Source organism: Sus scrofa, chromosome 9 (genome assembly GCF_054392235.1).
Source record: "Sus scrofa isolate SSC_HxYL_T2T_F1_AM1 chromosome 9, Sscrofa_HxYL_maternal_Yorkshire_Landrace_v2.0, whole genome shotgun sequence".
Classification (NCBI taxonomy): Eukaryota; Metazoa; Chordata; class Mammalia; order Artiodactyla; family Suidae; genus Sus; species Sus scrofa.
This window is the reverse complement of record NC_139391.1, coordinates 95,635,131-95,650,036: the sequence shown is the minus strand read 5'-3', so window position 1 is coordinate 95,650,036 and position 14,906 is coordinate 95,635,131. Positions and strand designations below refer to the sequence as shown.

Below are 14,906 nucleotides of genomic sequence, written 5' to 3'. Positions count from 1 at the left end.
GGTTCGGCCTTACTACTTTAAAGACATCTTTCTGTGTCTTGGAACCTGCTGCTTCCACATTGTAGGAGAAAGCTGTCCTTCTGGGGAAATACATCCAGCTTGGATATGATGCTGAAACTTGTAGTGTCCACATGTGAGGGGAGGAACCACTCCTTTACCAGCCTGTAGACAAATGGTGCCACTGCGGGGAGACCAGCTCTGGCCAAGCACCCTCCCTGCTCATGAGAAAGGGGTCCCCAGCCAATTCTTTTTCACAGGTTACTGAAACGTCCCTTCCTGAATTATTTCCAGGATATTCCCAGGTACTTTGTCAGGCAGTGGGCTCCTTCTAGCCTTTCTTCCTGCCTGAGGGCAGAGGAGAAATTGAGCAACTATAAAATAGGAGAGCTCCCAAGTGACCCAATTGACTACACGAATGGATTTGTCTGACAGATGAACTTTCATGTCATAGATGAGACTGCCATGCCTGGTCAAAGATGATACCATTGACCCCTGTCCATAGACCCTGACCTTTGAGTGACCTTTTCAGTAATGGTAATGGATTTGTGTCAACTCTTTCAGAAATAGACCCATAGTTCCTGGTGAAACTGGGTCAGGCCTTTGAGAGAAGGTTGAGGGCCGTAGACCATGACCCAAGAACAGTACCAGCTGATGAGTCCAGACAATGTTTGGCCTCTGACCTTTGCGTCATAAGTATCCTCCTCCAGGGATGAGGTTAAGTGACCACACATAGAAGGAGGTGGCACGGAGCCAGTACAGTCAGCTCTGTACAGCCTGAAAACCCAAGCAGCTAAAATGTGAAAGACTGCTATCTTGCCATAGCTCCATTTTATTTATTTGAGGAAGATCACTTTGCGACTAATTAGTTTTGAAGTGGACATATGGCCATAACGTTTCCAAGTCTCTCTGCATGCTAAGTGCTTTGGAATCGAACTCGGTTATTATAGATACTACAGTTGAACCAAGACAGCCTGAAGTGGATATTTAAGTATTGGGTTTTCTTGAACTTAGTCTTTAGATTCCTTCTGTATAACATTCTGAAGGTCTCAGGGTAGAGACTGTGGGCACTAACATTCTAGTCTGTAGGCAGGCTAATCTCCAGTGCTTGGTATTAATGAAATGATTGTGGGAATAGAAAGTGTCTGGTCCGTATTTATTTCTGGTCAATATTTATTGTCATTGCCAAGGGGGAGGTGGAGGGAGTGGGATGGATGGGGAGCTTGGGGTTAATAGATGCAGACTATTGCCTTTGGAATGGATTAGCAATGAGATCCTGCTGGGTAGCACTGGGAACTATGTCTGGTCACTTATGATGGGGCATGATAATGTGAGAAAAAAGAATGTATACATGTATGTGTAACTGGGTCACCACGCTATACAGTGGGAAAATGAGAGAACGCTGTAAACCAGCTATAATGGAGAAAAATAAAAATCATTATATAGAAAAAACCTGAAAAAAAATATTGTTTCAAATCCTGGCCAACACATCTGCTTATGAATGCCACATACTCTTTCAAGAGCATGTGCAAAGATGTGGGATGATGTGTCACACCAAGTGGAATTCCCTCTAAAGGTCTAGTACCCTTCCCTCTGACAAAGCCAGGACCACAGGAGAGCAGGTCTGCTCTTTATATGACAACTTTTGTCTATTTTGATGGGCAGGCTAGGGGTTGACTTTCTTCACAAAGGGGCCCAGTGATTTGGTTAAGTTCCTTGTGTCATTTCCCCTCAGATGGAGCTACCCAAGCAAGAGGACAATTTGATAAAGACATGAAATGGGAGAGTTCCCTGGCGGCCTAGTGGTTAAGGATCTAGCATGGTCACTGCTGTGGCTTGGGTTCAGTCCCTGGCCTGGGAACTTCTGTATGCTGTGGATATGAAAAAGCAATGGAAGGTCTCCTGCACCCTTCTCGCTTTCATCCTGACCAGTGTCTCTGGTCCTCCCCTGCTTTCTCCAGTGGTCCAGTGGGAGCCTTTTAATGCCTGCCAGTGTAGTCAAGGGTCTTGATTTCATATGTGTCAAGACTTCAGAATAACTGTAGGGACTCAAACAAAGTCTAACTGATGTTCTTCTCTTAAGTCAGAAAGTGTATGTGCCCATAATCCTTTAATAAAGTCTAAGGAAATCACATGGCATAAATAGGTAAACTTTTGCTTTAAATTTCTAATGAGGCCTCTTATTAAAAAGACAGCTAGAGGGTAAGTGCAATTACACATGCACACAGCAGGCCCCTGGCACACAGGAGCACTGTCAGGTGCTCAGTGGCACATCATTTCTAAAGAGAGCAGACTTTGGAGTTCCCGCTGTGGTGCAGTGGGTTAAGAATCCAACTGCAGCGACTCGTGTCATTGTGGAGGTACGGGTTTGATCCCCGGCCCTGTGCAGTGGGTTAAAGGATCCAGCATGGCTGCTGGTATAGCGTAGGTCACAGCTGCAGCTCATATTCAATCTCTGGCCCTGGAATTTCCATATGCCCTGAGTGCAGCCCTAAAAATAAGTAAGTAAATAAATAAATACAGCAGGCTTCTTGCGGACCCCCTCCTTGCACAGAGAAGCCAGGGTGGAGTCAGATTTTTTTTTTTTTTTTTTTTTACTGGAAGGATAAACCTCTGTTTTACACTCTGCATAGCTCCGTGTTATACTTGGATGCCAGGGAATGAAACTGAATTTCCTAGGAGAGTCAGTTAGTTTCAAGGCATGTTTCTTAGCAAAAGACAGGGTTTCATTTAAGCTAAAATAGGATCATCTTTCACAATAATGAACCGATAGCTCCTAACTGAATTAACTTGTGAGAAGCCAGTTCCTCGTGATGGATATTAGCAGCAAACAGATAATTCAGTGTATTACCTATATCTGGCTGATCCAGGCCAACACATTAAGTCAGAGGACACAGAGACCCAGAAGTGCTCACTGGGTCTCCTAGCGTCCTCCCTCCCACTTCAGAAAACCTAAAGATGAGATCAGGGCTTGGGTTTCAGTGCGCCTTGCATTTGCATCAGCCGCGCCTGTGGCACACGATAGGAATCAGGGTGACGCCATACCTTAAAACAACAAGAGGACTATCCTGGGAATAGTGGCAAAATTTTGGGAAGGAAATTTAACAATACATTCACAGACATGAGTCAGGTCTCATTTCCTGTATAAATGCAATTCGAGCTGTTGCTATAATCACTGTCCTATTTAATTTTTCTCTATTGAGTAGACATACAATAGAAATCCAGCCTGGGAGAACAATTTAATAAGTAGGTCATATTCAAATAATGTTTCTGAGGTCTGCTGAATATTAAGTAAAAAATATATATATATTTAGTATTAACATTATAGTTTTAACAATAATTCACTGAGGATTTGCTGTATATTAACGATGCTCCATTTTCTATGTGGGGGTGGGACATGAAGGATGATGGGCCAAGGGAGAAACTACTATGTACACAATAAATAATATAGGAGGATATATTATACAACACAGGCAGTATGGTTTATGATAACTTTAAATGGAGTGTAATTTATAAACATTTTTTTTTGTCTTTGGTCTTTTTTGGGGGGCCACACCCACAGCATATGGAGGTTCCCAGGCTAGGGGTCTAATCAGAGCTGTAGCTGCCAGCCTATGCCACAGCGGATCCTTAACTCACTGAGTGAGGCCAGGGATTGAACCCGCATCCTCATGGATACTCAGGTTCATTCCTGCTGAGCCATGACGGGGACTCCACCTATAAACATTTCGAATCACTATTCTATACACTCGAAACTATTATAATATTGTAAATCAGCTATATTTCAATTTTTTTTTTTAAAGATGATGGCCCACTTAGAAGGGTTTAGAGGGCCAGATCATGAATAATTTCAATTCGTGAATTACAGGGTGATGCTTGAATTTTGTATGAATCAAAGTGTGTCATCACTGTAGCCTTTCACAGGACTGGAACACGTTGACAAGGGTTTGGAGGTTATTCTGACAGCTGCACAGGAGGAAGTGTAGTGGAGATTGGTCTTGTCCTAAATGCTGTCTTTCCTCTGCCATGGAAAACTGACTGTGGTAGAGAGAGTTTAGAAGACAGCTGCAGGTACGCAAGTCAGAGGCCGGGGGGGTCTTGTCAAAAGGAGCTGCAGGTTTAAGAAGCCCTTCCCTGGAGATCAGTAAGAACTTTAGAGAAAGAAATTAAGATAGAAAACTGAAGACTATAAAAGAGAATGTAAGTCGTCAACAGGCTATGGTCTCTGTGACGATACTGATGTTTTAGGGAATGTTCGTTTTTCATAAAGACTGTGTTTCTTGTCATCGCTTGAGTTCCTTGGGTTTTGCTTCCACAAAAATTCCTGCCTCCATTCAGCACATATGTGTGAGGCTCCGTGGGAGCCATATGGTAGGGGCCGGCACGCACAGCCCCCTTGCGGTACCTGGTCTGGAGGAGGAGGAAAGTTCCCTAGTAAGGACAACACAAACCCAGGATCCATGGTACACAGAACAGTGGGGGAGGTGAGAATGGAAGCTCCGAAGTCCGGAATGGAGATCTTAGGCTGCCCCGGGAGAAGGTGAAGCAGCTCCTGAAGGGAAAGCATGAGCGAATGTGGATGGGTAGGTCGGGAGTGGCTACGCTGCTTTTCTTTATTTTTTTTATTTTTTATTTTTTTTTAGCATATATGTTTTTGTATGTTTTTTTAATGATTTTTGTTTTTTTCCATTATAGCTGATTTACAGTGTTCTGTCAGTTTTCTACTGTACAGCAAGATGACCCAGTCACACACACACACACACACATACATTTTTTTCTCACATTATCATGCCCCATCATAAGTGACCAGATATAGTTCCCAGTGCTATACAGCAGGATCTCGTTGCTATATACGTTTTGAGTATTTTTTCTTTCAATCGAGGTATAGTTGATGTATAATCTTATATAAGTTATAGGTGTACAACAATGCAAGTCACAATTTTTAAAGTTTTTACCCCATTTATAGTTATTATAAAATATTGGCTACGTTCCCTGAGTTGTACTGTATTCTTATAGCTTATTTATTTTATACATAACAGTTTGTACCTCTTAATTCCCTACCCCTATCTTACCTCCCCTCCCTTTCCTCTCCCCCACTGGTAACCACTAGTATGCTCTCTATATCTGTGAGTCTGTTTCCATTTTGTTATATTCAGTAATTTGTTTTATTTTTTAGAGTCCACATATAAGTGATATCATGCAGTATTTGTGTTTCTCTGTCTACCTTATTTTACCTAGCACAGTGCCCTCCCAGGTCCATCCAAGTTTTTGCAAATGGCAAGATATCATTCTTTTTTATGGCTGAGTAGTATTCCATTGTGGATATACCACATCTTCTTTATCTTTTAACAGACCCTTAGGTTGTTCCTTCCATATCTTGGCAATTGTAAATAATGCTGCCGTGAACATTGGAGTGCATATACTTTTTCAAATTGGTGTTTTCATTTTTTTCATCTATGTACCCAGGAACGGAATTGCTAGGTCATGTGGTAGTTCTGTTTTTAGTTTTTTGAGAGTCTTTGTACTGTTTTCCACAGTGGTTGTACCAATTTACATTCCCATGAATGTACAAAGGCACCTCCCTTTTTTCCACATCCTTACCAGCATTTGTTATTTGTATTTTTCTTGATGATAGCCATTCTGAGAGATGTGAGGTGATATCTCATTGTTGTTTTGATTTGCATTTCACTGATGATTAATGATGTTGAACATCTTTTTGTATATCTATTGGCTATCTTCATATCATCTTTGGAAAAAAATGTCTGTTCAGGTCTTCTGCCTCCACCTTTTTTTTTTTTTTTGGCTTCACCCACAGCATGTGGAATTTCCTGGGCCAGGGATTGAACCCTGCACCACCATAGAGATAATGCCAGATCCTTAACCCACTGCACCATAGCAGGGACTCCCTGCTCATTTTTTAATCAGGTTATTTGTTTTTCTTGAGGTTGAGTTGTATGAGCTCTTTATGTATTTTGCATACTAACCCCTTATCCATCATATCATTTTTGCAAATATTTTCTCGCATTCTGTAAATTGTTCTGTGCTGCATTTCTCTACAATGTGTTTTTCCATCCCTCGGTTACAATCTATACAGCTGGAAGTGAGAACCACTATTTCTGCAGACAAAGTCTGAAATTCTTTTATAATCCAAACTGAGTGTAATCCATTCAAGTTTGGTCCAGCACCAAATATAACTCTTCTGTTTACACCCCAGACTGTTAAACTGTCCAGCCGGCCTTACACCACTGCTACCTCAGCACCACCCCAAAGGACTCCTCCATTGATGTGTTTCCTCTTTTGCCTTCCAGCACATGATTGCAGATACTGTCCGAACCCTGAGACACTGCAGGACTAACCAGTTTGGTGAGTAATTAAAGTTAGGTATGGATTGTTAATTTACCATACATTGGTACAGACTGTGGCCATATCCAAGTGATTTGGTGGTTAAAAAAAAAATTAAATAGATCATAAAATATAATATGCACATCATACGTGTATCCTGTATTCTCTATGTTTCATCATGGCATGTTTGGGATTCGGAATAGACAAGAAATGGCAGCTTTTTACCCTCTCCTGGCAGGAAGTTTACACTTACAGAGTGACTTCAGTGATCAGAAACGCCCACTGCCCCCACCCAGATGGTCTTGTTAGCTTGCCACTGGCTCAGAATGACCCATGGGTTTATCCAGGTGACTCTGCCCATAACCTCCTTGCTTAGAGCCTTCCTGGAATAGGAATATAGTTTGTAAAAGTGTCTAAAGCAGCCTTCCAGAATCTTTGCTCCTCTCCAACAAAAACTTCCTGCCTGGTGCTGCCTTTCACTGAAAAGGTATTTTTCTGAGCACGTTTGTAGACTCCCCACTGAGATGAATGTATGTAGGAATATTTGTTCCTTTTTAAATCTCAGGAATAATTTACGCCATGTTTAAATAATGTTAAAACGTTGCAGGAAGGAAGGAAATCAACTGTATTGAGTTCAAGGAGCTTTCATATGGGCCATGGGGTCCTGACACTAGTGCTGATAAGTGGAGATGACTGACCCCCTGGGTGCAGAGCAGAAAACCAAGCTCTCCGAGAGGCTGGGAGAGGCTGGCGCATCCAGACCAAGACCCTGGCTGCTTGGCCTGTGCCCTTCCCTTTGCCTCATACAGACTCTGTTGGTATAAAGAGCAGTTAAAAAACAAAGCAAAACAGAGAGTTCAGTAATTTTAAATCATCTGAAGTGACCACTAAGTAAAACCTACTTTAAGTGATACATCCTCATTGTAAGCCAGTTTTTTTTCCTGCATCAAAGTAACCATCAAAATCCCACTTTCTTAGGAAAATGCTGCTAACAATTTGGTACATATTCTCAAAATTTTTCTTTCTGTGTGTGCCGGTCTTGGGTAACAATATTGTCCTCCGACCGTGCAACTGAACTTCCTGTGGATTAAAAGTTTCTGTTTGAAAGAATTATAAATACGGGACCTAATTTTCTAAGTAGTCACATTGTCAAATACCAATTGGTATGCTTCTAAAATTCTCCATTAACTACCCAAGGACAGTGCAATTAGAATAGAAATAGCAATGACATTGTTATGGAGATTGATTCAAATATACAAGGATAGTGTTGCTGATGAGTAGTGGGTGCGTATTCTCTTTTGCTTCCCAAGTGCCTATGGGTACTCAGCTAATTCTGAGACATCAGTCTCACTTACCAAGGGATTCTGGTCCATATACTCTGCAAGTTGGGCAGGAAGTTTATACTGCGCGGCTGGCCTTAACCCTGCTCTTGAACCTCCCATCACCAGAGAGTAAGTCGGCATAGCACAAAGCAAAAGAAAATTTAAGTTAACTATTAGGCCATTTTGTGTTTTGTATTTATATGTCTTTAAAAATCTGGGCTCGGATCTGGCATCTGGCATTCCTGTGGCTGTGGCATAGGCTGGCAGCTGTAGCTCCAATTTGATCCCTAGCCTGGGAACCTCCATATGCCGAGGATGCAACCCTAAAAAGCAAAAAAAAAAAAAAAAAAAAAAAAAAAAATCAAGTTTGGGAGTGATCTATCTAAATTCATTTCGACAGTTTATAGAGGCAGGGTTAACCAAGGTCAGCATGTGGGATAAAATAATGTTAATCAAGCCACTTATAAATGCAAGTGTCACTTGTCATGGCTGAAAGCATTCATCCTGCCGTTGTTGTTGTTGTTGCTGCTGCTTATTAGGGCCAGTCCCTAGGCATATGGAGGTTCCCAGGCTAGGGGTCGAATCAGAGCTGTAGCCGCCTGCCTATATCACAGCCACAGCAACTTGGGATCCGAGTCATATTTGCAACCTGCACCACAGTTCATGGCAACACCGGATCCTTAACCCACTGAGCGAGGACAGAGATTGAACCCACATCTTCATGGATCCTAGTCGGGGTTGTTAACCACTGAGCCATGAAGGGAACTCCATCCTGCCATCTTTTAAAGGCTGGAAAGTTAACAAAATTATCTTGGTAGCATGTTTTTTTTTCCAAACCAAACAAGGAGGATGGTAAAAACTTTAACTCCTGGTGCTTTTACCTGTTGAAACCAGGGAGCCTTGTTTCCACTAAATCTAAGACTTAACAAGCCACCTATGACGTACACGCCTTATATTATTTCCTCGTAAGAAATGGATTTTCACCAAGGGGAAAAAAATGTCTGCATTAAAATGCTCAGCCTCCTGGGGGCCCCTTCCTTCTGCTGAAGCTGAGCTTCAGCTTCACACCTACTTCTCCATCTGAAATCGCAGGAAGTCACAAGACGCAAGGTTACCTTGTCTCATTGGAGCGGCTTAGCCTGTCTGCTCACGCCTTCTGGAGGTTTTTGTTTGGTTTTGACTCTGGAACATGGGCTTGCCCATGGTCCAGGCTACTTTATCTATCTCTGCTTCCTTATCAGAGCGGGCACCAGCCTGGCGCATAGGAGTTCACAGGGCACCAAAGTCTCTTGTGAAACCTTTAACAGCCCTGAGTTTGGGTGTAGGAACCTCGTTGCCTTGTCCTGCGCTGGGTAGACGTTAGCCCATCCACATGCTTGGTGAACCTGCTTTGCCTGTTAACTGTATTTCTGCTCACTTCTGGGGTAGCTGTTCATTCCACGGTTCCCTTCATTTCTTTTTCCCCAAAATAAGGACGCCAAAAGATTATACCAAATCTTGAAAAAAGCAAAACAAACAAAAATACTGTGTCTGTGCAGGCCCCAGATTAGCAGTGATTTCTGACGTTTCCAGCCTGTGAAAGCCACTGAAAGGGGCCATCGCTGTGACAGGCTGCGGAGCGTGGGAGCTGAGACCCTGGGCTCGGGGGCCTCACGGCCTGGGTCCCTGTCCTGCTCTGCCACCTGCTTGCTATGTCTGTGCTGTTTCTCATTCTGTGAAGGGGATAATGACATCATCACTAAATCCTCTGTCACATTAGGAGAAGGTGCTCTATCATCATGGGTAAAACAACTATCTACCTGGTCTAATGACCTGACCTGAGGAATCTAGTCTGAGCTAAAAGGCAGCTCTGTGACTGGGATAAAGATACCTCCTCTGGGATCCTGACTGCTGAGAGTCTACCTTTTGGATTTACTCTCAGCCTCAGGTGGTATTTTTTTGGTTTTTAAAAATAGCATTATTGCTCTTGTGAGCTTGACTGTCATTTTCTTCCACCCCCCGCCCCCAAATAGGAGGTGACATGTCTCCCAAAGAGCACCAAGAGTTAAAATCCTATGTCCATCACCTGTACGTCATTGACAGCCAGCAGGCCCTGTTCGAGCTCTCGCACCGGATCGAGCCTCGGGTGTGATCCCCGCCGCCTCACCCCCGCCACCCCTGGAACTGCAGCCCCGGGAGTCATGGTGCTGGCAGTGCCAAGCACATGGCTTTCCTGCGAGAGAAGAAGTTGCTGAGTTTTATCAGTGTCTCGGGACTGCACGGGAAAGCCAGCCAGAACGGGCTCAGGGAGTGACACCAGCCGCCAGAGACAGGGAGAGGCTGCTCTTGGAAGGAGAAGGCAGAAGGAGAGGCAGAAGCTTTCTCGAAACAGGGAAGTCCAGTTTCTTAGGATCACCTTGTTGAGCCAATCCAGTTTTCACTTTGAGATGTGCTATGCCAGCCTCAGGCCGAGAGACCATCTTGGGTGATACAGGGACCACACATCTCAGTGAGCCGCAGAGCCTGGCGGGAGACGACTCGTTCTAGGCTGCAAAGAAGGAGCTTGTTTGAACACCCAAAGAAGTGATGACATCTCTAGGTTTCCAGGGAGACTGACTGCGCTCTGTCTTTACGCACTCTGCCATCACCCAAAGCCGCTCGTGTCTAGGGAGTTAGTGAGGGATGGGCCCCTGGCCTCCGTGCTCTGCTCCACAGAGAGAAATGTCAGGGCATGCATTTCTTTGCATCCACAATCACTTAGTGATGTCTGCTTGCAGGTGCAACTCGTGTCTGCACAACTCATTTATAGCTGTAGGCAAGTTAGATTAAGTTGCTTTGCCAATGTGGAAAAACTATCCTCTTTAAGAAATTGACTTGCCTAATTTATGGGGATTTTTTTTTTACAAGTGCAAGCAGGCTCTCATTTCTCCTTGGGCACAATATGATTTTTGAAAAAAAGCACAGTGCCTGACACATTGTGGACACTCTGTTTGCGGAGATGACAGAGTGACAGAGGTCTGCCTTCTTGGGCCTGGCGATGCCCTGTGTTTTGCATGCCTCTGGCAGCCTCGAGCCCCTACTCTGGAATGAGAACCGCCAGTACAGGGAGGTTAAGTGGGATTTGATGTGTGAGGCACTTCGTACTCCCCGGAGAAGAACAAGGGATTAAGATAGTGGTGATTGCCTGTCGTTCAGCAAATGAAAAGTGCCCCCACACATCCAACTGTTTCATTTACCTTTGCCGCTTAAAAATCTTATAGTCCACCTCCCAACCAAGAACAGGGAAGCTTTCTATAATTTGCCTTTTTTTCTTCGAAGTCTCAGAGGCTTTTAAGTCTCTTTGTATTCCCATTTTTACAAGTTGGGCTCCTCCAGTAAATGAGACCTCTTGCTGTTCTCAGAAACCGGTTAGGGGATCTCCCTCAACTTTCAAATGAACAAAAAAGCCTATGGGATACAATAATGAAATCGACCCCTGCCAGCCAGATCCTTGTCACTGTGCTAAAATACAAGGACCCTGCTTCACATATTAGATCCATTGATTTTTCACACGTGTGACCCTGGTGCCCTTCTTGCCACCCGTGCCCGGTACTCTGCTTGGTGCCCGGACAGAACTGCTTCCCTTTGTCTCATCAGCACCTCATTACTGAGATGCACCTGAGGCTTTCTGTCACCTTTCTAGCAGTGCTGTTTCCTGGGCTCCAGCTTGCAAGATCACTGGAAGGAACCCCCAGGAGCACATTTGGGGTAGGACTTTGAAAGCGACTCATTCTGTCTCCAGCCCTGAAGATTAACAGGGCTTTATAGCGAGCCACCATCCCAAGCTGGTCCACTCAGAGAAATGCCCCGGGCTGCTGGGAATGGACTGGGACCTTTTGGAGATCAGAGCCATCAGAATCCGGAAGAAGAGGCTTCTCTCTCGGCTGAAACACTGGAAAAGCTCCCCCTTGGCAATTAATGAGGATGGCATGGGCTTACAGCACCAAGAGGGTGTTCTGGTCTTTTCTCTGTGCTACAGAGTAGCATTTGGCCATCCTCCTCATATAAGGCCATTTTTGATGTCTCTGTGTCGTACGGTTTAAATTGTTACATTAGATCAGCATTGCTCCAACTAAAACAATTTCACTTGCTCCAGTGAACTACTTCAGCATAGCACCTGCTGCTTGGACCGCAACTGAGATATGTACATGGCCAGATGAGCCCCCACGTCCATCCCACACATCCAGCCTGAGTGCATTTCGAGGGGTTGGTCAGGGTACCACATGTGGTACAGGTGGAAACAGTCTGGGGAGAAGACGGTGCTTGTCCATGCTTCCTCCAGCTGTGGTCACATGGCTCTCTGGGCAGCAAAAAGAAAAGGATTTTGTTGACTTTAGAAGGGCTTTTCCATCCCCTGTGTCCTGAAAATCATAATCTTTGAATCTTCCTGAAATCTAACCACTATCTCCAGGAGTTTCCCAGGCAGCCGCTCTCAGAAATTTCAGAAGCACTGAGAGGACCGAAATCTGAAATTGCAGAATTCAAGGCAGAATTGCGGGAAGCATATTTAGCTCAACATGAGGAAGCTCTTTCTAATGAGTCTGTGTAAGTGAACAGGCTGCACGGGAAAAGCAGGGTCACTGTCAACAGGGATGGGCCACAGTCCGTCTCCAAATCCCTGCCAACGCCTGTTTAGAATAGGTTGTGTCCAGGCCGGAAGGGTGGCCTGGAAGACATCTGAGCTCCTTTCCAGCTCTGTTAGAGTTTCACGATCACACAAAATCGCCCTTCACTCTGAACAGTCCCCTCTCATCTGCCACCTTCGCCAGCGAGGGTGCCTGGGCACTTCTGAGTGGGTTCTTTTTGCTGAAGCTCAGCTCTCATATGGCCCTGTGGGTCTCTGGATTTGTCACTGTTCCTCCACACCAGCCCTGCTTAGAGGCTAGCACAGGACAGGTTCATATAGGCAAAAGTAGAACCTTTCCAAAAATTAAATTTTTTTTTTCCATTCACATTTTCAGATGCTCCAAAGACTACAGTGTTTTAAATTGACTCTTTGTTATAATCTGTACAGTTGCCACGTGGTTGCCATGCTAAATATTATGGCCTGCGTTCACTTTATTCTAGTATCTGTTTAGAATAAACTCATTTTCCTAGACCTCTGTCCACGAGCAAATTGGATGGAGTATACATTCAATTCAGAAGCATGAAGACAAAGACCCGCCCCTCCCAGTTTGTAGGAAGATGTGATGATGGACAGGCACCTTCAAGGCAGGAGAAGTGGCCACGTGATAGAGAAGGTGCTGGTGGCCTTTGATCCCTGGAGCCATCCCAGGACCCCAGCCGCACCATGTTGTTGTAACCATCACACCACAAATCCCAAGTGTCCCTAAAAGGCGCAACTAACCCACACCTCTCGGGAACTAGGCAGAAACAGTCTAATGGGGAAGGTCAGGTCCACTGCAGCGGTCTCATTTCTTTTAAATGCTTCAAAGACGTGTCCTTAAAATTTCAGCCTGCTTACGAATGTGTGAGCCGTTATGCTTAAAACTAGTAGGGGGATAAAAGTTTTTAAAAATTGCCAAAAAGTTAGATGAAAATGTACTACTGTATAAAGCCAAGCTGTATATACTAAACATTTTTTAGCAGAGTAATATTTATTTGCATAGCCTATTTATTGTATTCGTACTACACTGTTCTTAAATACTGGGATGAAATCAGTGACCGGAGGCAAGGACTCTCGCCTTTTAAGATACCATTAACTAGGACTGCTGTGACACTGTCCGCTTGCGTTAACAGTTAGAAGATAGAAAACCCGCCATCAGGGTGTCTACCTAACTTCTCAGGGACTACACTTCGTAGTTTTCCACCATTAGAAGAGCTGGTAAATATGAAACATTTGTGGAATTACCAGAATCGCCATTCACAGTATTTTCTTTCTCAGTTTTTCATGCTTTCCGCTTCTGTATATATGACCGTGCTGGGTATTTATCAAAGCTAGTAAGCAATAATTTATATGTAAAAATGGCCAAGCAATATAAGGTGAAAACTTATATAAGTCACTGCTACTTTATCTTGTATTTTCAAGTGTTTTTTTTTTTTTAAAAAACTGCTTTTCCAAATATAAGATTATGTTAAAGATACGCTTTGTGCTTCATAGCCTCGTTTTTTTTGCTTTCTAGGGCCGCACCCGAGGCATATGGAAGTTCCCAGGCTAGGGGTCAAATCGGAGTTCTAGCCAATGGCCTACACCACAGCCACAGCAACGCTGGATCGGAGCCGTGTCCGTGACCTACACCACTGAGTGAGACCAGAGGTCAAACCCACATCCTCATGGATACCAGTCAGGTTCAAAACTGGCTGAGCAACAATGGGAACTCCAGTGCCTCAGAGCTTCATGCTTTGCCTGTGCTGTTTGGGGGCCCCATAGCCTGTGTCCTGGCAATATTCTGCTCAAAAGTTTGGAACTCAGAAAACATTTGCCCTCTGAATGTGCTGTAGCGTGATGAGATTCTCAGGCAGCCCCTAAGTAGGCGGCCAGCACGTTACCTGATGTTGGCAGTGGCACCAGTATTCTCATCTTCTGGGATCTGGAGAGTCCCCTCACCCCACTCACGTAGGGCCAGGTGCCCTCCCTTCCTGACCAGCCTGGACACAGGGAAGCTCCAGGCCCCAGGGGTGATGCCCTGGGCCTAGACGGGTGGCTGCACACGAGCTGCAGTAGGAGGAGGAAGCAGAGGGTCGGTGACGATGGGCAAGAATGGAAAGAAGAGGCTTGTGGGCATCAGGGGCCTACTGTCCAAAATCTTCGCCCCTCCCTCCGGAAGCTTTCTTCATCCTGCCCGTGGATGTCAAGCTTGGCATTTGGTGTGTGGCGCTGCCTCCCTGCAAGAGCATTTGGTAGCTCACTGTGTTGTCCACACTCTCTCTGTCCAGTGAAAAAGGGGGAGAAGTGACCTTTGTGGTTTGGAAACTGAGGCCTTGAAGGAACCTGTGGCCACCGTGCCTCCTCTCCTGTGAGACCCACAGTGCTCCAGGTAAAGCTGTGTCCATCCACCAGGGTCTCCGGCTTGTGAAGGATGTGTAACCTGAGTGAGAAATAAAAATAAAACATCATCTTTAGAAGCCACTGAGATTAGATGGCAGAGGGTGGGGAGTGGGTGGGTTGTAACCTGAGCAGGAATTTCACCTAAGCTGAGTGATACAACCTCTGGGACACATCTTTCTCTCTCTCTCTCTCTCTCTCTCTTTTTTTTTTTTTTTTTTTTTTTTTGCTTTTTAGGGCTG

General features: G+C 44.6%; 1 protein-coding gene across 24 annotated transcripts in view; it reads left to right on the top strand.

Moving 5' to 3' along the window:
• Positions 1-13,762, top strand: part of RAPGEF5 (Rap guanine nucleotide exchange factor 5) — a 434,425-nt gene extending 420,663 nt beyond the window's left edge. For all 24 annotated transcript variants that reach the window (XR_014816836.1, XR_014816835.1, XR_014816834.1 and 21 more), the window contains 2 exons: positions 6,306-6,360; positions 9,674-13,762. Coding sequence is in view for 19 of the 24 variants with exons in the window: in XM_084978468.1 (XP_084834594.1) it covers positions 6,306-6,360; positions 9,674-9,792 (174 nt within the window). In the remaining 5 variants the exon portion in view is untranslated. The remainder of the gene's footprint in view (positions 1-6,305; positions 6,361-9,673) is intronic.
• Positions 13,763-14,906: the final 1,144 nt, after the last annotated feature.